This window comes from Passer domesticus, chromosome 23 (genome assembly GCF_036417665.1).
Source record: "Passer domesticus isolate bPasDom1 chromosome 23, bPasDom1.hap1, whole genome shotgun sequence".
Taxonomy (NCBI): domain Eukaryota; kingdom Metazoa; phylum Chordata; class Aves; order Passeriformes; family Passeridae; genus Passer; species Passer domesticus.
The window spans coordinates 7,489,336-7,516,110 of record NC_087496.1 but is presented as its reverse complement, the minus strand read 5'-3'; the positions used below and the strand labels follow the sequence as shown (position 1 = coordinate 7,516,110).

General features: G+C 50.1%; 1 protein-coding gene across 11 annotated transcripts in view; it reads right to left on the bottom strand.

Annotated features, from left to right (window-relative positions):
- Positions 1-26,775, bottom strand: part of CADM1 (cell adhesion molecule 1) — a 132,256-nt gene that overhangs the window by 37,311 nt on the left and 68,170 nt on the right. For 10 of the 11 annotated variants that reach the window (XM_064397847.1, XM_064397850.1, XM_064397848.1 and 7 more), the window contains exons 2-5: positions 6,396-6,542; positions 5,346-5,498; positions 2,861-2,998; positions 1,055-1,210 (exon numbers count right to left, since the gene is read on the bottom strand). In XM_064397847.1, coding sequence (XP_064253917.1) covers positions 1,055-1,210; positions 2,861-2,998; positions 5,346-5,498; positions 6,396-6,542 — 594 coding nt within the window. Of the gene's footprint in view, positions 1-1,054; positions 1,211-2,860; positions 2,999-5,345; positions 5,499-6,395; positions 6,543-16,898; positions 16,921-26,775 lie in introns of those variants that run through there. The other variant, XM_064397852.1, reaches the window with a different exon arrangement.

The following is a 26,775-nucleotide window of genomic DNA, read 5'->3' as shown; positions in this document are numbered from 1 at the left end:
CAAAGGTGCTAATGTATTATTAAAGCTAATGGAGCTCTGCAAGAAATGTTAATGGACATTAAGTTTGCATAAATGAATTACACATTAGCACAGTCGCAAGAAATCTCGTATCTGTCAATTTAGGCAGTATCTGATCATTCCTGTTTTCCTCATTACAGGAACATTACTTCCCGCTAGTTTTGGAGATACGAGAATTGTAACCAAGATGTTCATAATGAAACTAGATAATGAAGCAGATGAAATAAATTAATACAAAACTTCCTCTCCTCCTTTCAGTGCGATGTAGTTGAAGGGACCCTACAAAAACAAGGGCTTTGAATTGTCTCAGGGCCTGGCTTTCCAAGCACAAGGCCTCGCTGTAGGGACCATCCCAGTTTGCTTTTGGGAGATGTTTCAGAACAGAGGGATGCATGTACACAGCTCCAAAATCTCCACCAGGCGCATTTGGGACCACAGCTATTTCCAGGTACCTGCTTGCTGCTGTCATGTACAGTGGAGCAGCTCCTAAGGGAAGTGAGATGCATTATTAACAATGAACATGTCAGGAGCAGTACAGGAAATAGGCTGGCTTCAATCAGCGCTGCTCCTACAGATTCCAGAGAACTCCATGCTCTGATGTACAAATCCTGCTGATGCTGTATGTTCACAGTGCACAACTGTGAACAAGGTTTCTCTTGCACAGTACCCAGTTTTTGCCAGTAAACTCGCCACGGTGGCCAGTTGCTTTGAAGGGGGAGAAGCACTTCTCAGAGTTAAGTAGGTTGCTAGAAGAAAAATACTCGGATTTAATCTGTGCTGACAATTAAAAAGCCCAGCCAGAAACCTTTGATGCAAATTGTATATACAGGGAGTTATTTCATCAGAGAACAAAGTATTTATGGTATCACAGAGGGCTGGAAAAGTCGTGAAGTGTTACCTTACATTGTGTTTATGATTTCTATGTAACAGGATATAATCCTCACGGATGTCGGAATTTTAACATGTAGGGAACGGCTCCTGAACTCCCAAGCACACAACTTCATACATGGAGAGAATTAAGGGTTCTGCTACTCACACATGACTTCCAGGTAGCGCTGTGTCTGCAAGTCTTTGACCGCAGGGTGATCCACCAGGCAGATGACGGGGACGCCGTCGTCCTCGCGCCCCACCTTCAGCAGCAGCTGGCTGGTCACCGTGTACATGTCGGACCACCGCTCCACCTCCGACTTGCCTGGGGCAGGGAACAGCGACAGGGGAGTCAGCACAGGGTGGAGACAGCCCTGCAGCCAGGCCAGCTCCCTCCTGTCCGCGTTCCCTTTGGAGACCCATCCCGTCCTGCCATGTTACTGCAGTGATTAACGCCACCCCCAAGTCCCCAAACTCTTCAGTCAATGAGCTACAAATCCCCTCCCACTGCTGAATCAACAATTAGCTACAAAAGTGATTTAACAGATTAAATTAATTAAAAGCTGAGTATGGATAGGTGGGAGCATTCGGCAGGGAGGGGAGCCCAGCTCGGGACTGGCTGCCTGAGGGATGCTGTGATGGAAACAAACAGGAAGACAAGACAAAACGAGACGAGACAAGACAGGAGAAAAAGGATTTTTCCAGGAACTCAGCAAGCACCCGCTGACAGCGCAGTTCTACTCTGATCTGTGCTTCTTTATTTAAGAATTCACAGGCAAAATTGCTAAGAGTAACTTCTGTAGCAGAGCTCTTGCAGACAGCAAATATTGCTGTATAATATATGAGAGTGAAACAGGTGACACATGCAGACACCCCTTGATATTTGGAGGAAAAGCTTTCCCATGGGCAAAGCCACACTTCCTGTGATTCACAAACTCACAGCCAAATGTTTCAGTCTCTACTCCGTTAAAAAAAATATCTGAAGACTGAGCAGGGTGAGATGGTATTACATGAAGCTCAGCATTCTTCCCAGAGAACTCAAAGCTGGGATTCAACTGCTAACACAAGAAAACTCAGTCAAGAAGCTGCACAGGTCAGGCAGAAAGGGACAAACACTTTGTCCTGCTGCCCATGATATGGGGAAGGAAACCAGAACGGGATCATTAACTCCCTGCACAGCACAGCGCTGGGATGCAGCAGGGCACCACCTCACCAGGCAGCAGGTTTGCATCCCACCTGTACCAGCATCCTCCCAGCATGGGGCCTGCTCAAATGCTCTGAAGTGTTGGGCTTAATGAGAGGATTTTATCCTGTCCTTGCAAGGGGGTGGGTTTGAAGTAATGAGTCTGGACTTCTGCAGAGAGTCAGTCAGTGTCTCAGACTGGGTAAAGCACAAAGGTGTTGTCAACCAAGCTCACATCTATATGCAGACTTAAACTAACAGTGTGTCACATGCAATCAGAGCCAGTGACTTGAATGTGCAAGTACTGGGAGCCACCAGACTTCAGGGAGTGAGAGAAACCCATCTTAGATGAATATTCAACCAAACACAGGGAAAACGCTCGACAAACAAGGGAGCTAGACATGAAGGTGAATTGCAAATCTTTACAGCCCAAAGCACAGACAATCCCTCTTGTACCTGAGACAGGGCAGAAAGCTACACAAGCCATGCAGAAATGAATTCAGTGCACAGCCCTGGGCTCCTCAAGGTCACCTGCAGTTACAGCAGGGCTCCAGAACCCAGCACTCGAGGCTGGCAGGTAGGCAGAGGACCAAATGGAGTTCAGCCCCCTGCGTTAGGGAATAATCTGTCTGCCCACACAGTCCTTTGTTCCTCAGCTGGCGCTCAAAGAAGCTCGCTCTACTTTTTTTACTTTTTTTCCCCCTTAAACTGGCAGCAGAGAACAAACACCCAGCGTTACATAAATCACTCCAGCTCCCTGAACAAAGCAAGGGACTGAGAGGACACATCTACCCGTTAGCTCCTTGTTGCCTTTGAACCATCTGATGGTGGTGGCTGGTCTGCTGGCCATGGCGGTGCAGTTCAGCTCGATCTCCTCCCCCTCCACGGCGGTTTCTTTCTCGATATCAATCACCAAATTGCGTGGTGGGACTGGAATGGGAAGCACAACACAAACCAGATTAAAAAAACATCTTTTGATCACTAACACGGGACAAAACCTTGAGGAAAAGATGTAAAATCTACTGAAGGAAACAAGCAACCGGCATTTATTTGATCTTTCAATCAATCAAACCCTTTGATAGGTGGTTTTGCAGTAATTGGAGTGAGCACTTTCACTCTCCACCTAATAATCACCGCAGTCTCACAAATTATTACTTATCAGGGTTGTAACTTTGTGTTCCCTCTCCCAAGCAGGCACCGTTCCAGGGAGAGCCGCAGCCTCCTGCACTACTCGGGTGTGTGCTGCTATTTAAAAATCCAGCTTGACTCCGTGCACATTTCCTGACTTCTCTGACAAGGAGAGGAAACACAAAAGCTGACACTTGGCACTGCATTACTTACCAAGCCTCTAACCTCCACGGCAATTTTTCTCTCCTGCTGTTCAGCTCCAAGGCTCAGCCGTGAGCATGGAAGCAGGCCAGCAAACATCAACCTCATTTAAGACGCTCAAAAAGCCACTGAATACAAGCCTGGAGTGGAACACCATCCCTTGGGAACAGCCCTGCCCCTCATCACACCCCCACAAACCCCCCCAAAACCACCCCAAAGAGAGGAGGAGGGAGCTGGCTCTACACCCAGCCACAAGAGCCACATCCTTTGGGGTGGAGATCTGCTGCTCTGCCCAGGCACACATCTTCCCTAGACCAGGAGTCTCCCAAAACACAAAGCTGGAAGATTGTACCCAATGAAAAATCATCCAGTAACAGTGAGAAACAGGCTGTAAGTTCAGGGCTAACAACCACTGCAGCACAGCCCAGAAATGGGACAAATGAGCTTAAAAATTAAGACATGGGAACAAGGGAATCTCTTTCCCATGAAAGCACCGGCAGCGAGGCAAAACCCAGGAAAAAGTGAACAGCTAGAGCTCTTATGGCAGAGTCACGGCTTCAGAAAATCCCAGAACTTCCAAAGGAAACTCAACTTTGCTCTGATCAATGTGATTAAGCAACTGCACAGTTCAGATGTGACTCACAGGTCTTAAAGCTAATGAAGAACAAATATGTATAAATACCATCCAGATGATCAAATGGACTAATTAGTCACTTGTGGCTTCTCTCTAAAAAGAACAGAATGAGCTACATATTTGAGACTTTCACATGTTCCAATTAAGCATGAATAAATCTACATATTGTGTCACAGAAGACATGAAAGTGCTGAAGCAAACGTGCAGCTCCCCCCGAATGCCAGCTGCAAAGGGGGACACCTCAGCACCTCCCTCTGCTCTCCGGGCTGGCAGCATCACAGGCAGCCAGCAAAACCAGCCTTTGATTTCTATCAGAGGCTGGGTGATGGCCACGAGATTTTTGTGGGGGACAAGTTCCTGGGAGGACCAGCCAACGCCACCACTCCTCCACCCTGGCTCATTAGTTCCCCTAATTAGGGAGCCAATAATAGGAAAGACAGGCAAGACAAGCCATCCCTGGCGTCAGAGTGCCCAATCTCTCCATGCAAGTACTAACACCCCCCTTCATCTCCTGCTAATAAACCTCCCTCATGCTTGCCTGCTTCCTGAGCTGAGGTTTGACCCGAGAACACGACAAAGGTGACAAGAAACCACCTCCTTTATGGATGGGGGGGAAAGGCAGCACACACACTGGCCATGCCACAAAGGCTTCTCAAAAACAACTGAAGTACAAGGCAAGAAAACTGACTTTTCCCTCAGTTCTAAAGCATGATTCATGCTTAAAAAAACCCAACAAAAACCTGCATTATGTCTCGCACTTGAAAGACATGCGGTGCTGGCTTACAGGTGAATGAAATGAGTATTCTCCTTTCAAACACCTTCTCAGCATTGCCAGCAGTGAAATCAAATCCAACAAACTGTTTTTGCCTGTGCACGATTAGAAGCAGGAGCTAGAAGAGCTTCCTGTGCCTGTGCGTGCTGGAAAGTGCAGGGAAACTTTGAAGGTGTTGATAACTGTAATAGCAAGAGTAAAACTGCTTATAAACATCACTTAACAACGTATAAAAACCTAAGACCCAAATCTCATTAAGCAAAAGAAGGAAGATTTAAACTAATCAGCAAGTGAGATCTTACATTAAGTCACCCTCCCTGATTCGGGTTCTCCCATTAACAGAGCCTTAAAAGCTGCTGCTAATCATCAGGAACTGCTGGAGCAGAGCAGCACGTCGCTGCCCTGGCCACACGAGCCTGGCCACCAGCACTCATGGTTCAAATCCTCGCTTGCAGCCCCTCTCCAGGGGCTGGAGCCCTCCCAGTGCTGCACAGAACCCCATCCCACTGACCCTGCATGTGCAGGGCCCGCAGGCTCCTTACCCAGCACCGTGATGGTGGTGTAGATCTCCTGGGGGGGGTCGGTGTAGAGCTGGCAGAAGTACCTCCCTTCATCAGAGATGGACACGTTGGTCAGGGACACTCGCAGCTCGCTGTTGGAGAAGTTCACCAGCTGGAATCTGCTGTCCTTCAGGGCTGTGGGGCAAGCACAGCCTGGGTGACTGCACGGAGAGAGGCAACGTCCCCTTCCTGCCACACCACGATCCCAAAGATCCCCACAGACAGCAGCACACCAAGGTGAGCACCCCTGGGCTCCTGATTCGCTGCTTCCTACCCTGAAGCTGGACCTATAAAAATCTTTTGGTTCTCCAATGATTTCAAATAATCAACATGAGCCAATCACAGGGCACAGCATGAAATCTTTGGACATGGTTTTATTACCAGGTGGCTTAGGGTTGTGTAGGTAAAATGCTTATGGTGTCTGTACAGCCCCAGCAACAACTGTAGGCACTCAGGGACAGCCTAAATGAGGAAGGAATTGGGAGAAGCAGAATTTAAAGCATTTTTCCTGTCCTGTTGCTTCCTGGGCAGAGAGTACAGGCGTGTCCCCACAGTGACACTAACACAGACCATTTAAAGTGTCTCACTGCAGCTACCATGGCACTGTCACCACAGGACAGGCTTATCCACTGGACATGCAAGTGATGAGAGATTTCAGTTTGGGTATAAAGCGGCACAGATTGTCCTGAAATGTTCAGTCTTTGCTCTGAAGAGATTATTCCTGAGAGCACTGCGCTGTCTCGGTGTCGCCCTGTTCAATTTGTTTGTGTCAGCTAAATATTTGGCATTCAATTGCAATTCACCCTGAATTACAACAATCAATTCCCATTGCAAAGTAAGATGCTCTGACTTTTAGAGGGGACTGTGAAGTCTTCCATTAAGGGGAAGATTATGATTGTCTATCTCACCTGTCTCCACAGAACCAGTGAACTCTAAGTGCCCAGCATTGCACAGACAGGAGGGATCTCAGCAAATGCCATGTCCTGAGTGCAAGAGGAGGAGTCACGACCAAACGAGGAACCATAAACTTACGCCTGAAATCTCTGAAATAGATGGTCTGCCTGTTGGGGTTCAGGAGCTGGATCACCGAGTCGTCGCTGTTCTTGACGCGGCAGCTGATGGTGGCCACGTCCCCCTCCACCACGGTCACGTCCTCTGTCACCAAGTTCTGTCCATCACCTGCAGCACAGAGCAAAGGCGGGGCTCAAGGTCAGCAATGACCCCAGTGGGTTTCACTTCGGAGTGAAAAGCTCCACGCCACCAATGGAGGAACATCAGCCAGTGAGCCATTGACTCTGGGTCCCCAACCAGCTGTAAAGGAGCAATGAGAATGGAGCTCTGAGATGGGAATAAAGAAGGACTGGTGCCCCACACAGAAACACCAAAATTTCCCTTCCTCTCCCAACAGACAAATCCTGTTAAATTACGTTGAAGGAACAACTCCCTGTAAGAAGCACTTATCCTTCGACTGGAGCAGACAGACTTCAGGGAATCAGTCGTTACTCACTCTGTGTAATCAGCAGGTGCTATTAATGTCCAGAGGCAGGGGGAAAAAAGGATCCCGTGCAATTATGCCGTGGGAGCCTTGTAATCATTTCCAGGTCATCACCCTGAAAACTCTCCTCTAATGAGCCGAGGCAGCGCACGCCCGCACGCTGAGACACTCTCCACTGCCAAAGGACACGGGGATGGCAGCAGAACTGTGCCCTGCATTGCAATTCCTCCATCACTACTGGGAACCAGAGTGGGAGAAACCGAGACTTTGGTTGGCAGTGCTCCAATTGAAGCCAGGATACCTGGGCTGGGTGGTCAGAGAATCTCTGCTGCTCCGCAGCTGCCTTAGCCACGAGAAACCCAAAAATGCAGGACTGGGACAAAGTTTGCACACAGGAAGTCTGGGGATCATATTTAAACCCCAGTTTTTCTCTCACCCTGCATTTCCTTCATTTATCTTTCTTTCCAACTTGCCTTTATAATTTGACATCCCTTGGAAACAAATGTTTGACAAAAAGTGCATTGTTCGGAAAGAGAAAGATTGATAAACCATCTGACTCCTCTCCACACCTGATGGGCAGAAAGCTGAAGTCTGGGCACATTTTTTTGCCCTCTCAGTATAAATTTTTAGATAGATTCTCCAGACTGATGAACTTGGAGGAGCAACAAGAAGATTTACTATCAAACAGTGACACCCATATTGGAGCACAGACCCCCAGCCCCTCTCAAGAGGGGCAAAGACCCTGCCCCAGACACCTGCCTGGCTCCACATTCTGTGCATCAGGATGAAGCTGGTCCTGCTCAAAGCCCTCTGATCAGAAGATGAGCATTCAGCCACCCCACCATACTACCAGCACTCTTAACGTGGTATTCTTGAACCTTGGAGACACACATTAAAGGCTGGACTCTATAATCTTAAAGGGCTTTTTCAGCATAAATGGTTCTGTTCCCAAATCCCAAACCACTGTGCAGACCACCAGAGCAGAGCCCTGCCCTGCCTGTGCCACATGCTGCCGTGGAGGTGCTGGAGCAGCCCTGCACAGCCACAGCCAGGCCCTGGCACGAATGAAATCAAACATCTCAAAAGTGGTTCAAGCAAAAATATTAAACATTACTAACTGCTTCTGGGGAATAATTTTATCAAACCCATTCAAAACAAGGTTCTTGCACAAGGATCAGCTTGATATGTTCTCATAAATGCAATATTCCCTACAAATCATTAACAAAGCTATTAAGATTCGATTTCCATCTAAGCAATTATTGCCAGCATATTTTTTTACATTTACTTTAAAAGACTCAATCCTATTTTCAATTCATTAAACTGTTCCTTGCGTTTACTGAATTTTACATCAGCTTAGAAGACTATTTGAATTAATAAGAATTACAGTAGAAGTAATTTAGAAATAAATTATTTGAAGTTCAAGCCACTGAAGCTTTTCACACCGGGATGCTGCTGCATTAAACCTGCCGATGGATGGCTGCAGAGTCCAGCACCTGGCTCTGGGCTGGCAGCAGATGCCTCTGAACGAGGCTGTTATTTGGGTTAATATGGGCAGGGAGCACATGAGGACACGCTGAGCCCCTCCACGGCCTCCTGGGCTCTGCCTCTTTGTTCTCCATCAAAGGGTGTCTGCTCTGCTGCCCTGAACGTGCTGCACCCAGCCAAGGCGTGCACCCCTCCACATCCATTCCTGTCTGCTCCCAGGAAAGCTATTTCCACGGGCAGCGGCAATTACAAGCTGTAAATTAAATAAAAATGCAACACAAAGCAAGAACTCTTCAGAGCCGTCCTCATTGTCAACACCCCGGCAAGTTTCTCAGTCAATATTTACTGTCAGTGTATACGTATTTTGAGGAGCATTAAAGTACACACACACAGCATGGCAATATTTTGGAACAGAAAAAGACGGGCTGGGGAGGGCAGGTGAAATTTATGGGCTCAACAGGGAATCTCAGGAGCTAAGAGAAGAAAAGGAAAATTACTGTTGAGAAGCAACGTTAAATCCTGGCAGTGCTTTGGAGGGGCACAGCACAAGCAGATCCAACAGGAAGCCCCCAACAGAATGATATGGGACAGATTTTAATCTATCACACGTGAAGGGACTATGACAGCATGGTGTCCTTGTATCAGACCAAAGCTTCCTGCTGGGACTCCAACATGAGGGACAAATCCTCATCCCAGCGTGTGACAGACAGACACCAGGACAGACAGAATCCAGGACTGGGCTCAGAGCCTTGAAAATCTTGACCTGGAGTACAAGGGATTGCTGCAGAGGGAGTGGAGCAGGAACAGGAATGAAGGCACTTTCTGGGGGGAGTCTCTGGGGTGAGCTCCTGTCTAACACAGGCACCGGTGTTAACAAGCAAGGGGATCACCCAAATGGGTGTCTGCAGTGCCAGGAGGAGGGAGGGTACAATGTGTGCTGCCTTCATTACCCAAAGCAATTCTCCAGCCTCATTTACTGAATCTCCCTGTGAAGGTGAAAAATGACACCTTGTTTTATACTTACTGGAAGGGGGGTGAGGAGGGGGACACAGTGCTTGAGGGACGCCTTGGCTGCAACCTGTACAATTAATTTTTGCACTTGTCTTCCTGCCTTAGACCACTGCAGTCTCTCCTCTTAGGGCTCCCGACAGACACAGACGAGTAAATTGTGTTTCAAACAAGTCCCCCTCAGCTGGACACAGCCCAGGGACCTTGGCTCATATTCAGCGGTCACATTTAAAATCAATTCTTTCTCTGCTTGTAGGACACTGGGCTAGAGGGAAGCATCAGGGAGAGCAGAGGAAAGATTAAAAATACGTGCTGGGGAGCATGGTTTTTCAATTTCTATGGAATCTCTAACCACAGGTGCCCCAGCGTGAGCTGCAGCACTGCTGGCTCAGTCTGCAGGATCCCGACACAAATGCTTTCCAAGGAAGAGGGGTTTTCATTACACCTGAACTGTGTAAGCCCGTAAACCTAAACAAAATTCCTCTTAATAGATTGAGTCAGAAGAAACAACTCACACAGATACACAAACTGCCCACGTGCTCCAGGAAAAAAGCGACACCGAGCTCCATTCCCAGAATTAACACAATTTGAATGTCAACATTCATCTATCAGTTTCAAGTACCTAAAAGGAATGTGGTGGTTAGAGAAGAGACAAGTGGGTTTATAAACACTGAGCATCCACCTCCCCAGAAGCTTTGTCTCCTTTGTGTTCCTTCTCCTCCCTGAGCTGAGCATCCTCTGCTCTCTCATCCATCACTGAGAGCTTCATCTCTCCCCTTCAACACAAATATCACAGTCTGCTTTCCAGGAAGAGAACCAGAACCAGACTCTTGGTCATGTATGGGACACAGGAAAAAGGAGGGGACCCAAAGCCCATTTAACTAGCCTGCAGATCTGCTTCTAGGAGGGAGAGGAGAACTGCCAGGCCGTGCTGGGAGAAGCCACTGGAGCTCTGTGCATCCGGGCTCCAAGTCCTGAGAGACCATTTGAAAGAGCTGCAGTCGTCACACTTGAACTTTGGAAAAGAACAGACAATCCACGCTGATTGTGCTGGCAGGGAAAGGCAATTGCTGCCGATGGAGTTAATTTCATGGCATCTTTTCACGGGCAACAGCTGGAGACCAGGCTGCCACCACGGAGCACGTGGGCACACGTGTGGCCCCGGTGCAGCAGGGCAGGGCTGCAGCAGGAGGGTCCTGCAAAGGCAGGGAAGGGGCTGGGGCAGAATGCAGCGCTCCTGCAGCCCCACCAAAGCCAGCCTGCACTGCTCCGTGCGTGTTCAAGGCACAGGCGTCCTCACCCACTCAAAAACAGCCACTGTGGGAGGCTGGGCTGCAGGGAGGGCAGGGGGAGAGGCAGCTGCTGCTCCTTCCACTCCTGCACAGCCCCTAAGGGAAACCCTCCAAGGCCATGGAGCCTGGAGCCAGACGTGGAACCCCCGAGCAATTCTTCTGCCAGCGTGCCCTCACCCCAGAGGGAAATGTTGTTTTCCACCAAGATTCACAACTAACCTTTTGCAACAGCAACTTTCTCTTCTAATAAGATGTAATTACCAGTTTTGTGACCCTGAGTCAAGCCTCTCTGAGATTTTTCTTCATTCAAGTAGCTCTCATTCCCTCTTCAGCATCTCCTCCATGGTCAGAAACAGGCTCAGCAACTCCAATTCCCAGGCAAAGAGCTCTTCAAAAAAAGTGATGGTGGCAAACAAATAGAATTCTAGAAAGATCTCCCTTTTGAGTTAGTTCTGTGCAGGTCTGTCAGCTGCAATTCAGCACTGGGGAGTCTTGCCCATGAAAATTCCTTGTTGAGCATAAGAGGAACAGGGACTCTCCAGCAAGGTGCAGCTGAGCTGAACTGGGCAAGGCTTGCTCAGAGATGATGGGAATGGGGTATGGCAGCTCCATGTCTCCCTCTGAGGCACAGACTACAGCAAATTGACACGGTAATGCTCACCTGGTATTTGGATTTCTACTTCACATTTAATGCATGTTATCCTTCCTTTATGCCGCAGCCAGGTTTAAGAGAACTGCTCTGAGGAAGGGCTCTACCAACAGAGACAACTTTGCTGTGCCAAGTTTGGGATCCCCTGGTGATGCTCAAAGCCCCAGTTTCCATTTAGGAGGGAAAGTGGGAGGAATTAGCATGCACAGAAACCGTTCCCAAAATGTTGATTTCCTTGAGTCTCCCTGGCACTGTCTGCAGGGACAGAGCCGCTCCTGCCGCCAGGATCTCATCCCTGTCACAGGCTGTGGCAGCCCCAGCCGTCCCAGGGACCTCTCTCCCCTCCTTCTCAGCACAGATTTTCGCGAGCGAGCGCTTTCGGCGCCTTCGCGCAGCGCCCGCTCCTCTCCCCGCTCGCACCCGCCGCAGTCACACTTCCCCTGAATTACTCTCCACACTCAGAGAGAACGTGCAAGATGGTGCTAAAAATTACTTATTGTGAGGAGCAAGTTTACGCTATGAAACAGCCACTTCAGAGAAATATACGGCAAATTCAAGCGAGTTGTGCACAGATATTAAATTTGCGGAGAAAAAAAATGCCATTGCCACCTTTATGGCTTTTCTGGCTTAAAGAGTAAGAATAAAAGATGACAATAGCTCTGAAATTACACTGGAGGCTGCACTGACTTTAAACATAGTGAATATCTATGTGATGCAATGGCATCAGGGAATTCTTTTCACTGGCTGAAACCACAATGGTACAGGAACAAAAGTCCTGTGTTATGGCCAAATTAAAGTATTTCTTTGGATCTTAAGAACAAAATTCTTTTTTCCTGCCACGAAAGCCTCTGTGGCTGTGGCCAAAGCGTGTTTCAGACTGAAGCTGGTCCTTCACCCTGCCCTCCCCTCACGCTCCTGCTGCCGCCAATCGCCCCGTCTGCGCAGATTTATGATCTGTCACCTGGGCTGGGATTAGATGTCACCCTTGTCTTTCTATTACCCAGATATTGATAGATCAAACTCCCTGGCCATACGTCGCCTGTCCCTTCAAAGGTTACTGCTGGCGGACACTGAGGATCAATATCCATCTGCTCTGTCACTGACCAGAGGGGACAAAGGCGGCGCCGGGAGCGCGGTGAGGCACAATTCGGAATGGCAGCACGAGTCTGCTGCTCTGCACATCTCAGCTTTTTATTCCACATTTCTAACGTGTTTCTAAGAAACAGAAGCAGCTGCTCTCTTGCCTTGTTCCCAGCAGCTGATGGTCCATTGCCTAGACAGTAAAAGGTCACTTACTAAAGACTGTCCTTCTCCCATAAGGTCAGAGGTTTATCCAAGCGTCCCCAAGGGCTCCTCGGCTCAGCAGGGAGACAGAACATCTTCTGTGGGAGGACCTGAGAAGGGGAGGCTGCTGAGGGCTCTGAGGGGGCTCTTGGGGGACACTGAGGGACAGAAGAGAGGGAGACCAACAGAGCAGGAAAGGGCAGAGCTGTGAGTGGCCCTTCAGCAGAAAGAGTCAGGTGCCCTTCCCTCCTGCTCCCCCTGACACTCAGCCGCCTCTGGCAGCCAACACCCGCCAAGGACACCACCTAAAACCCACCACTGCCATGCCCAGCACTGCTTGGCAGCAGCATCAGCAAGGGAGAAGGTTTGACAACACGAGACAGTCCCAGCAGGCTGCTGCCTCCATTCAGTGTGTTTAAATAACACTCAGTTAGCATCAACACACGTTTATTATTAATGGAGCCCTAATACAGAATTCGTATCTGCATTTATCTTCCAGCTACATCGCTACCAAGGACACCCACAGCCCAGATCCAAGGAAGGAGACCTTGATTAAACCCGAGTTTCAAACACAGGTGGAATTTCCTTTCCCTGCCTTGACTTGCTCCATGGGGAGCTAAACCCTGATGAGGAGCGTAAGAGGAGGAAGCGCAGATCAAATATTCAGTTTTCACAATCAAAGAGCATGTTCTGTGCATTCCCCTGACCAGAACAACACCTGCTGCCTCACACTCCTCTCTGTCTCTGCCACGGGGGTAAAGCTGCAGCAGCCCCTGCCAAAACCTGAGCACAGGAGGAGAGAATTTACATGTTTGCAGGTTTGTCACCATTGTTGTCACCTCTGCTTTCGCCCTGCGGTGGCCAGCAGCTGCCACCTGCCTGGCAGGGAGCAGGGCACTGCTCACACCTCGAGCTGGCACGTGGGGCTGTGCAGGGAGCTGCCCATCTGCTCTGTGCCCACCTTCCCCCAGCACAGACCCCTGCTCCCGGGGGTGCCAGCCGGGCACCGCGGCTGGACGGGGACACAAGGGGGGACATCATTCCATGGCACTGCCAGCAGCAGGGAGCCCTCGCAGGGACCCCAGCCCGCCAGCCCCTCAGCACAGACACCCTCTGTGCCCTCCGAGCCCTCTGGGATGATGCCGTTGCTACAAGGGCTGCTCTGGCACACGCTCAATTTCTGGATCCCACAGCACCTGCCCCAGGTGCGCCCCAGAACACAGATTCCCATTAGTCAGAGCGACAGGGCTCCCAGTAACAAGGAATCCTGTTTCAACTCAGATGATGGGTTTCATTTTACTCTAATGAGCAGATATGTCTTATATCCATACCTGTAACCCATTTCTTGCAGACTTTTTCACATCCTTTCTATTTTTTACTGTCAGTAGCATCTGTCACAACGTGCGGTTTAATAATCTCTTTTAAACCCAAGAAATCTGTATTTCCATAAAGCACCCACAATGAATTTTGATCAACATCAGCCTGGTCTCTTCCCTATAAAAAGGACCTCCTTTCAACCGCCTGCATATTTAAGTCTGAAATCTTTAGCTCACCACTGAAATAAGCAAGAAATAAATGGCAAAATTATTAACAAATGCACAAACCTGTATAAAATGTCCTCGAAACAAAGGACCAGCAAGGAATACAAGGGAATACTGTGGTTTTTTGGGGCATCCTAGCCTGTTCCCATCCTTTGGCTCAGCATGAAGCCAGCCTTAAATCCCAGCACTGTCCCTGCCCTGTCACACACAGGAGCGACTCTGTGACAAAACACCTGCCCAGCTGTTATCCCAAAACCGTGGGGTAAAAGCAGAAAAGGAAACATTTACCAGCTGGGATGACCAAGGGTTTGCACGGGGAGTGACCTGTTTGCTACCAGCCCATCACACACTGAACCCTCGAGGATGAGCCCTCCTCCACAGATCAGGCTGAGTTCCTTCTGCCCTTTGAAGTTAATTCCCAGTTTGCCATCAGGGGAGGAAAGCTGATGTCACTTCCCACGAACTGCCAGCCTTTGGAGTGGCTTTGCTCACAGGTGCTGTCTGTCCACTCCTCATGTCCCGGGGTGGCAGTGCAGATGAGAATGCCACAGTCCTGGATTTTGAGCCCTGCTGTGCCCACATTTCCCTGCCCACCCAGCACCTGCAGGCACTCCATGCCATCAAGAAGGGCACTGGGGCACTGTCTTTAGGGGTCTTTCCCTTCACTTTCTTTTTACTCAAGTATGTCCCCCCCTTTCAGATTTTTTAGAGACAGCAGACAAGCTCTTTTCTCAAAGAACAATAGACCCCCAGCAGCGACAGACACTCCCCCACAAAACAGGTGAAAGAATCTCAGCAGCAACATCACGATCAAAGCGAGGGCTCCTTCCAATTTCCACTTCCCAGAAAGGATAAAAAGGTATAAGAGAAGCCTTTAGTCTAGATCCCAGATCAGACATTATGATGAATGCTCACCTAAAGGGCAACATATTTGTAAGTTTTAAGTCTCTTGCAACACCAACTGTCCTGATTCATCCCCACGATAAAGGCAGCTCTGAGAGCTATTTTACCATATTTATTATTTTACAGAGGAGGAAGAAAAAATGTGGAATCAGCCCTCAATCTGCCACCCGTCGGATTTATAAATGTTAGTATAGGACCAGTGCTAATATCTTTAAACATTAATCTCCTCATTGCAGATCCTGCACGTCCCCCTTCAGCCTCCTCCCGGTGGCTCATCCAGGCTTGGGAAAGTAAAATGCATTTTGGTATTTTTTCCCCTTCATCTACGGGATTTGTTTTGACTAAACCCATGAAAAGAAGAGAAAGGGCAGATGCTCCTGAACACATTCCTGCCTGCTGTCAGTGCTTTGCCAGCTGAGTGGAAGGCACAAAGCTCTGCTCCAGTGTTTATTTTTAAAGATGCAGCTTGCCTGATCCACGCTCATTCCTCACGCCTTGTTTTCAATAGAGGCTCTGTTTTCTTTGCTGGCTGCCAGGACAAAGGCAGAGCGGGGAGGAAGGGAAGAGAAACCGTGTTGTGCACACGAAAATAAACCCTTGGGTTTATAAACTGCATTAGCCCAATGCCTCTCACTGCCTCTGCAGGTGCAGCAACAGGACTGTAAAGCATATGACAAAAGAAATACAGTAATGATGAGAGAGAAAACAAGTCTGGATATGGTCTTCATACCACCTTCCTCAAACCTGGAGCCAAACCCCCTCAGATGCCCACCCCATCCCACAGCAGGCACACCGAGCCCAGCACTCCTCTCTCAGCAAGCTCTTTGTAAATTTTATCACTTATTTCTTAAAGTTGCAATTGCCTTTTAAAATTAGATTGTATTTAGTTCTTAATTAAATCGTCATCGTTCTACAAAACCCCACAGGCTCTGAGGTTTAGATTGTCATTTTAAACAAAAGTAAAATGGTAAATGCCTTTTCCATCCAACACCATTAGGTATAATTAAGCAATGGGTAAAGCATACATCGTGCTATAAATGTCATTTAGTTTTACAGTGAAACTCATCAACATTTATCAAAACACTGCCTCGAGAAAGAACGAGACAGCTCCAGAGAGTGACTTCCCTTCGCTGCTGCCTTTGAAGCGTCTGCTCCGAGGGAGAGCTGCAGCAAGAAAAGCCTTCCCTTTACATATTTTTATCTTTTGGGCTGAAATGTTCATTTTCTGCCACGCTCCCATATGTGGCAGGATGGGTGGTGTGTAGCCTGGTGCACCACCAATGTTTGGGAAGGATATCTGGAGAGCCCCAAAGGCAGGGCTGGGATGAGCAGGCAGGAGGGAGCCCAAGGTAACACCAAAGCCCGGGGCCAAGGGAATTTATGGTGGGGGCAGGACGGAGCCACCGCTCCTCCCTGGGGACAGTGTCCCTGGCACAGCACCCAGGGGCTGCCCAGCAGACTGCCACCTGTCCCACAGCCCTGCAGCACAGCGCTCTGCAGGCTGCAAGGCTGAGATAAATGGCATTTCATCCCTGCTTCTTTCAGGTGAGGCGCCTCCGAGCCGCCACCAAAGGGATGTGAACTGTAAAGAAAGACAAACACCAGCCATGCACACCACCAGGCACCGCCGTGCTGCTTCTATTTTAAAATCTCTACATTTCTTGTGTTCTCCCGAGAAGCATTAAAACAGTCAAACTGAGCCCATTTAGAAGCAATTTTCAATTTAGTGCTCCTCCTTGATATCCACACGGCAAACATCAGCAGGCACAGCTCCATCCATAGGGATCGGGGCACCCTATTCCCTGTGCCGAGCCTGACGCTGCAGCTTCAGGCACCAGTCAGAAAAAAACAGATTTGAAATTGATGTTTCATCATTACCCGTCATTAAAAAATTATGCTGTTGTACAATCTCAGAAGTAGCAAGGAGTGAACGCTGAGTGCCTCTGCCAGCGTCATTAATTCTCCCTCCCCGCCGCGGTGCAGAGGGCTGTTTTTGGGGCGCTGAGGTTCTCTCCTCCTCCTCCTCCTCCTCCCCGAGCACCGCGGCAGTGCCGCAGCCGCGCTCCGCTCCTTCCGTGCGCGGTGTTGGCAAGGCAACGGGAGCGCCGGGCCCGGGGAGCCCGGGGCAGGGCTGAACCCGGGCAGGGCTCCGGCACCCCGGCAGGGCTCCGGGGAGCCCGGGGCAGGGCTGCACCGGCAGGGCTCCGGCACCCCCGCGGCAGGGTGTCCCCAGCACCCCCGGCAGGGTCCCAGCAGGGTCCCAGTACCCCCAGCAGGGTGTCCCCAGCAGGGTCCCCAGCACCCCCGGCAGGGTCCCAATATCCCCAGCAGGGTCCCAGCGCCCCCAGCAGGGTCCCCAGCAGGGTCCCAGAACCCCCAGCAGGGTCCCCAGCAGGGTCCCAGCAGCTCTGGCAGGGTCCCAGCACCCCCAGCAGGGTCCCAGCAGCCCCGGCAGGGTGTCCCCAGCAGAGTCCCAGTACCCCCGGCAGGGTGTCCCCAGCAGCCCCAGCAGGGTGTCTCCAGCAGGGTCCCAGTACCCCCGGCAGGGTCCCAGTACCCCCGGCAGGGTGTCCCCAGCAGGGTCCCCAGCAGGGTCCCAGTACCCCCGGCAGGGTCCCAGTACCCCCGGCAGGGTCCCAGTACCCCCGGCAGGGTGTCCCCAGCAGGGTCCCCAGCAGGGTCCCAGTACCCCCAGCAGGGTCCCAGTACCCCCGGCAGGGTCCCAGTACCCCCGGCAGGGTGTCCCCAGCAGGGTCCCATCACGGCCCCCGAGCCTGCGGAGCCCCCGCGGTGCTGCCGCACCCAGGGACCATCGGAGCAGCTCCCTCTGGAACGCACGCGGTTAGGAACCCTCTGGGTCTGGCCAGAACCCGGCCATCCCCACCCCAGCCCTCCCTGCCTGTCTGTACACATCCATTTCAGTGGGACAGGAGCTGGGAACAGCAACGGCCACAAAGCAAAGGTGGCACCAGACATGGGAGAGCCGTGCTTGTCCTCTTGTGGAAAAACCCCCAAAATCAGAGGAAATACACAAGAATCTCATTCTTCCCCAATTTCTTTTTGCCCTTCTTGTTCTCAAGCAAGTATTTTCCATCTCTTATGCTCACTCATACCCGTGGTATGCTCTCTCATGCCCAGCCTGCACTGGGATGTCCCTAATACCAGGGCAGGCAGAGGGGACAGCAAGAGGACGTGCTTTGTGCTGCTCCTCTGCCACATTTCCAAGCTCAGACACAAATTAATTTTGTACACACACCTGTACTCCCCCCAAAAACCCTCCTCCTGTCCACAGGCACTGTCAGAACTACCAACAGGGAAACAAACTCCTGATCTCCAGCCCTCTGCAGTGCCCTGAAGGAGAAGGGAATATGGATTTGCAGGTGGAGTGAGCAGTACAGCCAGGGATTTTGGAAATGGACACTACATCCAGCACCAATCCTCCAGGTCACCTTGTTTGAAAACTGCAAATACAGAGAGGCCACCCCACCAAAAATCCGTCTTCTTAACTGCTTGAAACTAAATTTAAAATGCATGTATGCAGTGTTCCTCTCTGCTCGCTATTCTGAGCTTCTCCTTTGGCCTTATGATAAAAGAATGCAGGAAATTATAGCCAACCTTCCCCCAGCCCGGAAAAGGGAATTAATTACTGCAAGCACAAAGTCAGCGCTCTTCCAATAAACCAATGCAATCCATCCCAGGCACTGAAAAGCAAGGAAAACATCCTGGGGGCTCGATACCTTGCTAGCCATTCACAGCATGCACCGCCGTGGATATTACAGAACAGCTGTGCCTGGGACTATCACAAAGCCAACATTATCTCTGCCATTATTAGAATTAAATAAAGCCTCTCCTGCTCGATGTGCCCAGGATTACAAACCACCTCAAACCCCTGCGGCTCTCGCCACGCCTGGCCCCAGGCGGCTTTACCTCCTTTAGCCAGGATTAGATGGACTGCAGTGACCAGGGACTAAGTTCCCCAAGGTGCCAAGCTGCCACCACCCCTCCGTGCCACCCACAGTGCTGCCAGCAGCTCTCTGGAACATTCTGAGGAGCCCAAGAGGGATGTGGGGCTGGGGGGGGGTAACTGCTCACATCCCAGCTCCAGCTTTTTCAATCCTGCTCTCCCTCCCGTCACTGCTGCTCTTCCCTGTCCTCCTGGGCACAAACCTGGGGAATATGGGGAACCCCCAGAAAAATCTGGTACACCGCTTTTTTGCTGCAATTTTGGGCAAACCTGCTCTCTCATGCCCACAGGGCTGGTGCTCGGGCACCCAGCACGAAGCTGGAACTGAGCACTGCTGCAGGTGGAGCAGCCCCTCACACACCAACAACCTCCCTTCTTTCTATTGTACACACAGTGAGTGTATTTCAAATAAAAATGCACTCCAACCATCAAAGCCAGGCGGGCTCCAACCCTCCTGCTGCCATGTCACAGGAGACATGAGACCTTTTACAGATGTTGCCAGCAGCAGCTGAAAATCTACCAGACATTTGCTTAGCATTTCTTGAAAGAACAGTTTCAATTAGACACATTCTTCACAGTTCTCTTCTCAAAGCCCAACAGTTTGAAGAGATCTGCTTGTTTTTGCCAAGTTTTCATGAACTGTAAGCCTGGCCCCCTCGCACTCAGCACATCAAGGGTAGGATATTTAAAACAAGGCTCATTTTCAATGGAAATGCTACACAATAAATAACTCAGCAGTGCTGTTGTGAAAATTTCAGATTTCAGCAGCTGACTTTTAATCAGGAGCTGCATTTGCACCTGAGAGCAAGAGAAATCCTCCCCTTAATCACTTGCATTTAAAGCCACTTTATAAAACCTGCTCTAACTCAGAGCACAGTCTGTCCAGAACACCCCTCCTTAAACCCCAGCAACCACGACCTTCCAGTAAATGCTGCTCTCACCAAACTGGATGACACACCACATTTTGGAGCTACAAACGAAGGACAATTCCTCACGGGTATTTTTCTAGCAAGGCACTGAAATGACAGTCTGGTTCAGGCTGGCTTTTAGAAGTGGTTTATAAACGTTAAAAAGGTTTTTGCTGAGGAGCCACTTGAGCAGATCCTGCAGTGAAGGTGCTTTTGGGTTGGGGATTACTTTTTTTTGCTAAACCTGCCAGGGCTGTGTGTTACTGAAAGGTTTGCAGGCAGGCAGCTACTCTGGAGCATGGGTGTCATCAATCACTGGAGTCAGGCACTCGCTGGGTTCTGCCTCTGAAGTGACACCAACACCTCGCCCAGGCTGAGCCCCAGCACCCTCCCTGCAAGCACACTCCTCCCTCAGCTCACCTCCTCAGGCTGTGCCTCGGAATCATCACCCTGGGATAACCATCCTGTGAATGGAATGTATTAATGTATCTCGGCTGATGAGATAAAACACTCAAGTTTTGTGGAAAAATGCTTTGACACAGACACCATATGCTCAACACCCACAATGAGGCAGGTGACTTCAACCTGCAAAATTTCCTTTCCCTACTGCCTGTGCTTGATTTGGGAGCAGCTCATCCTGCTCTCATCTCCTGAACACAGGGATCTAAGCAGCGTGCATGGGAATGGATTGTGGAGCACAACAGGTTCTTCTCCAGCTGGGGCTGAATCCTCGTTGTGGATACCCCGCGGCAGCCGCGCGGGTGATGAACGGCTCTGGAGTTTGGGCTGCTTATGGGAACAAAACAAGCCATCTTGAATCTGAAGGTTTTATGGGTATGCTGTTTCATGTAATTTAAAAAAAAAAAGAATTACATTCTGCTCATTAGCAAACGCCGCTGCACAAAGCGGAGGGCTCTGCAAGAGGATTACACGCGGCAGCGCGGGGACAGCGGATAACGACTCCAGTCAAATTCTATTTTAATGTGCCCAAAGAAACAATAGCGCAATCAAACGGGGGGAGGGAATCAGAAAAGAAGGAAATTCATCTGCCGTACTCTTCCTTTCCATCCGAAATGCAATACAAGGAATTAAACTTGTCACTCTCAACTGCAAACCGCGCGACAGAGTGGAACCACGTGCGGTTGCCTCTGGCATCAGTGAGCCCAGGAATCTGTCCTTGCACCGCCAACCAGAACGTTTGGGAGTGCTGGCCTGCAGGATGGGAAGCACTGGTTCCCTGAACCTTGCACCAAGTGTTTTCCCTAGGGAAATTGCAAGTGTGCAATCATCCACCCTGAGCTGGCAGAGCCTTGTGGGGACACGAGGATAATAACACACCAGTGTTATTATGGGCACTGTACTGGTGCCATGCCTCACACTGAGTCACAATCCACACCATACCTGCTGTCATATTCAAAATCCCAGGGACAAGTGTTTCACTCAGACTCAGATGGTTTTTGTTTGTCTTTTAAACAAACACCAACAAAATGTTCTCTGATAGTTACCCACACAGACACAAACAGCCTGTCTCTGAGCAGCCTCAGCAATAACTCACTGCAGAAGCCAAAGTGGTTCTTCTTCAAACTTCACTTCTTATTTGGAACCCACCAAACTCCAGAGGAAACATTCACACAATAAGGAAGCTTTGAAACACTCTGATACAAATACCAGATTTGTAAATAAATGGGAGCTTGGTCACAGGGATGGCCACCAGCCTGTGTGACACAGTGCCTGTCACCAGCACCAGCCTGCACCCACTATCCCACTGCTGCTTCCCCAAGACCAGCTGGGGCAGGCGTCTTCAGGAACACCAAGCTCAGTCAGAGCAGCTCCTCCATCCCCTGCCACCCCACAGCTACTGAGGATGGTGCTGGTGCCAAAGAAGCAAAACCTTCTGAAGCAGCAGGCAAGTGCTTTGCTATGATGAGACTCGCTCAGCTGGGAACACCACTTGCAGCACTTTTCTGGTCCAAAAAAGGCTCAATTGCGCCTCGTCCCCATCGCCAGAAATCATTAATGGTGAAACCCCAAAGAGCTGCAGCTTCTCAGCCCTCTTCCCTTGCTGCCACCCTGCTCCCTGGAGCCTGGTCATACTGCCAAGCCGGAGGGAGCAGGGAATGTTCCCAATGGTGATCCCAATTAACAAGCCCACAGCTATTCACGTTCAAAGGCTTCGCAGCTTCCATTGAACGTTTCCCTTTTGTCTTCCTGTCCCTTCCCGAAGCGAGGGCTCATTACTGCTGCAGCCCCGGCTGTAATTGCTTGGGAATGCGGCTCTCGGCACAATACCCCAGAGAAGCTGCTTTATGAGGCTCCTCATGCTACTGAAGAATGCCATGAAAACCCCAATCCCAGATGTCTGGCTCCGGACCAGGGAACTTGGCGGGCCTGACGAGATTTCCATCGTGCGGCTGCGGCATCGCGCTTATGTAAGGGCGGCACTCACAAAGGGACACTGTAGAACAGAGACTGCCCTGGGCCGGCTCCCCTCGCCCGGAATGAGCTCCAAGTCTTGGCAGCACCCTTCACCTTTCGTGCCCTACACAGGGCCTAGAATGGAATTCAGCCCCTGCACTTCAGTTTTGCCCAAGTGAAACCATGAAGGCACCTTCTGCCCATGGGGAATGAGCAGACAGAGCATCTTGAAAGAGAGCAAGGTCAAGAAATGCCCCACTGCCTGCCAGGGTAGCGGGCAGATGTGCCAAACTCGGGGCAATTTGGGCAGTGTGGATGCTCAGAGTCATGGGGCAGCCTGTCAGCTGTTCCTCACAGAACAGCAACACATTACAGCAAGGAAAAATACCTTATGGGTGAGCTCTTCAGCATCACAGAGACAAAGTGACGAAAATCTTTTTAGAACAGAGAAACAGGTCAGGAACAGCCTCAACTGCAGCAAGAGAATCACTTGTGCACGAACATCCCCCAGTAATGGGCAACCAAATGAAACGGTGGAATTATCCGTGTTAACAGCTCTCACGTGGCTTACAGCACTTAGAGCAGGCTTTGGACCAAAGCCACATGTTCCAGTTTCTGCCTGAACTGGAAGGGATGACCAAGGGCAAAGGGAGGCAGCATCACCAGAAAAGCACTGATTGCTCTGCAGCAAATTGTCACCCGGTAAGAATCCTGCTCCTGCCAGGACAGCCGTGGACCAACTGTGTCATGCACCCAGCAGAACACAGGAGAGCTCTGCCACAGGCACTGCACTACCCAGGGTGTGTGCAGCCGCGGCACTTCAGTGCCAGCAGCACTCTAGGAACAGAAAATAAACACAGTGAAGCCTCTCAGAGAGACTGCCAAGCTCACAAAGCCAGACCTCCATGCAGCACCAGGAGCTTCCTCAGTGTCCTCCAGGATGCTGTGGCACACCTGGACATACAGAACTGCTGTCCATCACTAAGAAAATTATTTTTCTGACTTCAGCCCATCTTCCATTATTTCTGTCACCAAACACAACCCATGTAAGGCATGCTGATGCATCTCAGGTACTGTGTGCTACCTGCAGTGCACATGGGGCTCTCCAAACCATCATTTCCCAGCCCCAAAATGCACCTCCTCAGCAGCAGAGGAGGGAAAGCAGTTCTCCTGGCTCAGAGGGCAAAACCAGCTTTCCCAAACCACCCTCACTGTCCCACCAGGTAGGAGCACTGCAACCCTTCCAAGGACAGGGGAAAAGGAGAAAGTAGAATTGACTGGGAAAAGGACGTAGGCAAAGTCCTTAGCCAGAGGCTCTAGACCACAGGAAATGCAAGTCTTTACTCATGAAGACAATGCTGAATTTTCCTTGTTTGTCAGCTCGGGTCCTGCCACCACGTCCCTCCTTCCCCCGGGGGGTTGCAGAGAGGAAGGTTTTCTGCGAGTGACACCCATGGCGTTTGACAGATTGTCCTTCTGCGAGAGGCAAATGGAGGATTGGGTTGCTAAAAGCATCAGCCTGCTTATCAATCTACGAGCAGCATCTTTAAAGGTCACAAGTGGGGAAAAAAAATAAAAAAACAGCTACTCATTCTAATTCCTCGCAAACAGGAGCTCGTTTTTCACAAATCCACCCTGCCGTGCTCGGTAACGTGACCTTTCACTTACAAAGAGAACAGCCAATTTCTGACTCTCGTGCATTACCCTCCCTTCTTTTCCATAAATTAAACACAGCCTTTGTACCTCCTAACAGGCTTTTCCAGCAGTCCCCTAAAGCTGCCACAGCTGTTCTGGTTTTGGTCCTGCTGAGGGTCTGGAGCCCACTCAATGGGCAAATAGGGAAAAACAAAACTTCACTGAAAAATGGGTTCTGTCACCACGGGGTGCTGGATGCCAGTCCAATCCCCAACTCTGCCAACACTATCAGCATGATACTGGCCTCTTCAATGGGAAGTTTTAATGGTACCTGCTATACAAGTAACGATATATTGAAGACAATACAAATCATGGAAATTTGATAATAAGAACATGACCTGTCCTCTCCAAATCTTTCCATTTCTCTGCTGCAAAAAACCCCAGATCAAAACTGGAATCAGTTGGAAGACGTGGAAGTGGAGCCAAGTACAACCTGGAGGACTTGTGGAGCCCTCAGGGGAGATCACAGTATGCCTTTTCCAATCCTTGTCCATTTTTAACTACTTCAGACCGCCAAACTCAAACCAGTAGCACCCCAAAAGCCCCTTTAGAGCTGGGGGTGCTGACCTGGACTCCCACCCAAGAAGGCAAAGGAACAGAGTCATCACCTCCTACAACACAGGACACAACCACAAAGAGGTTTAACAGGATTTGCCTGAAAAGCCACGTATTTAACACAATCGTTACATTTTTGGCAGCAACAGTTGGCAATGGGAGGAGAGGTTGATCTTCAACTCCTGTACTTACTCATAAGAACCTTCATTGTTCACGCACTCTTTGCCCACTTGCCTGCACAGATTCAGCTCTTACAGGAGCAGAATCCATGACATTTACCATGGCTGCTCTGCAATTATCTCTGATTTCAATTATCTCAGCATTCTGATGCTGAAGGTGTCTGAAATGTCAGCACGGGATTCCACCCACACCCATCGCTGCCCATCTTCATTTTGGCCAGAAGTGTTCCCACATCTCCAGCCTGACAGCTCCTCCTGCCCGACAGAACAGCTTGAGAAGGGGCTCACGCTGTCCTAGAAACCATCCTTCAGCCTGGAGGTGACCAAGGCCCCTGAGGCCTGGATAAAGTTTTCCAGGAGGTGGTGGTGGTTATCTGTCAGCGCACGCCAGGCTGGACAGCGGGAGAGCACCTGAAGTGAAGCTGCAGCAGTTCACCTTGCACACGTGTAAGGCAGAGTGAAGGGAACACCATCCTGGTCCAGCCAGGCTGTGTTAAGGAGCAGATTCCATAAAAATGCCCCGTATTCCTCCCACCACCAAAAATGGGAAGGTAGTAGCAGCCCTCCCTCGGCTCTGCTGGCGGAGGAGGGCGGTGAGTGGGTTCTGCTGAGCCATCAGGACCAACACCACCGGAGTGCTGATGAGCGACGTGGGTACAGCCCAAGGCAGCGTAAGGAGCTGTGGGAGGGGAACAACTCCATTTGCATGGAGTTGTGGGAGCTCTTGAGGGGGATCTGGCAGATGACTGCGATTCTCTCCACCCCCGGTCCTCTGCAGGTGAGTCAAAGATGAGTCAGGGGCTGCGGGCAGAGGTGAGCATGTAACAACCACACTCGGCTGAGGCTGACCAGCACCACCAGCATCTTCCCCAAGTCATGAGCAACCTTGGCTCCAGCACTAATGCCGTCCCATACGTCCATGAATTATTGATCCCCGTCGCTCTATCAATTGCAGGAGGCAGAGGAGATCACAGGCAACACACCCTGTGCGAAAGCAATGCTGGAAAACTCAGTACAAAAGAAAAAGCCTCATTTTACAGATTTCAGTTTAGTTGTGTGTTGCCAGCAACTCCCTTCATCCATATCGTTATCACTGGTATTTTATATTGGCTCTGTGCTTTTAATCCTAACTTTGTGTGGAAAATATTTCTGAGAGCAGCCTTTGTTTGCCACCCACCACTGCAAGGCTGCTGCCAGCTCCCGTAGCGGCACCGCCGACAGCATGTGCCAGATGAAGAGAATGGCACGTACCTGTCAGTCTTTGTCAGAGCAGCTATTTCTGGCTTAGGTTTACATGCACAGCCTCCTGCAAGCTGCTTGAAATCTCCATTTTATAGAGGGATCTGATGCTACCTGAACGCTGGCAGGTATCGGCACGCTGACAGCGAGCGGCCAGCACCATGGGGTCCAGGCTCAGGTTGGAAAGGGCTGACTACAATGCTCAGCTCACAGCTCATTTCTTCATAGATTTAATTAACTCAAAAGCCTTTTGCCTCCACACTTGCAAAAAAAAGCATTTTACATCTTAAACTAGGGATAACAAGGGCAGTAGGGCTAAATCTCCAATCAATGTACAGACACTGCAACGCTTACGAAGAACTGATGAGAAACCAAATAAAAATGCTCTTTTGTGTTCATCAGCCTTGTTACGCTCCAGCATTTCATCCTCTGTTGTGCTTCAGAGCTCCAGCACAGTGGTCTGTCCTGGGGAAGCCTTTTGGACCAGATCTTTTGATGTACCTTCCTGAAACGTGGCTTTGAATGACTAAATGCTGTATGGAGAAACACAACCACACCCCGATGCCTGCCCAGGGAAGGTCCAAGGATGAACGCCTTCCCCAGACAGTGCTCAGCTACTCCTGAGGCTCAGCCTACTCTGGCTACCAAAAAATAAAAATGGGAAGACACTGAAGATTTGGGAACCAGCCTTTTTGACAAAGGCTTACAGCTGAGCATCAGTGCCAGGGACACTGCCTTGGAGGTACCAACAGCCACCGCCACGTCCCAGGCAGCAAACACAGTGTCACGAACAAAAAGAG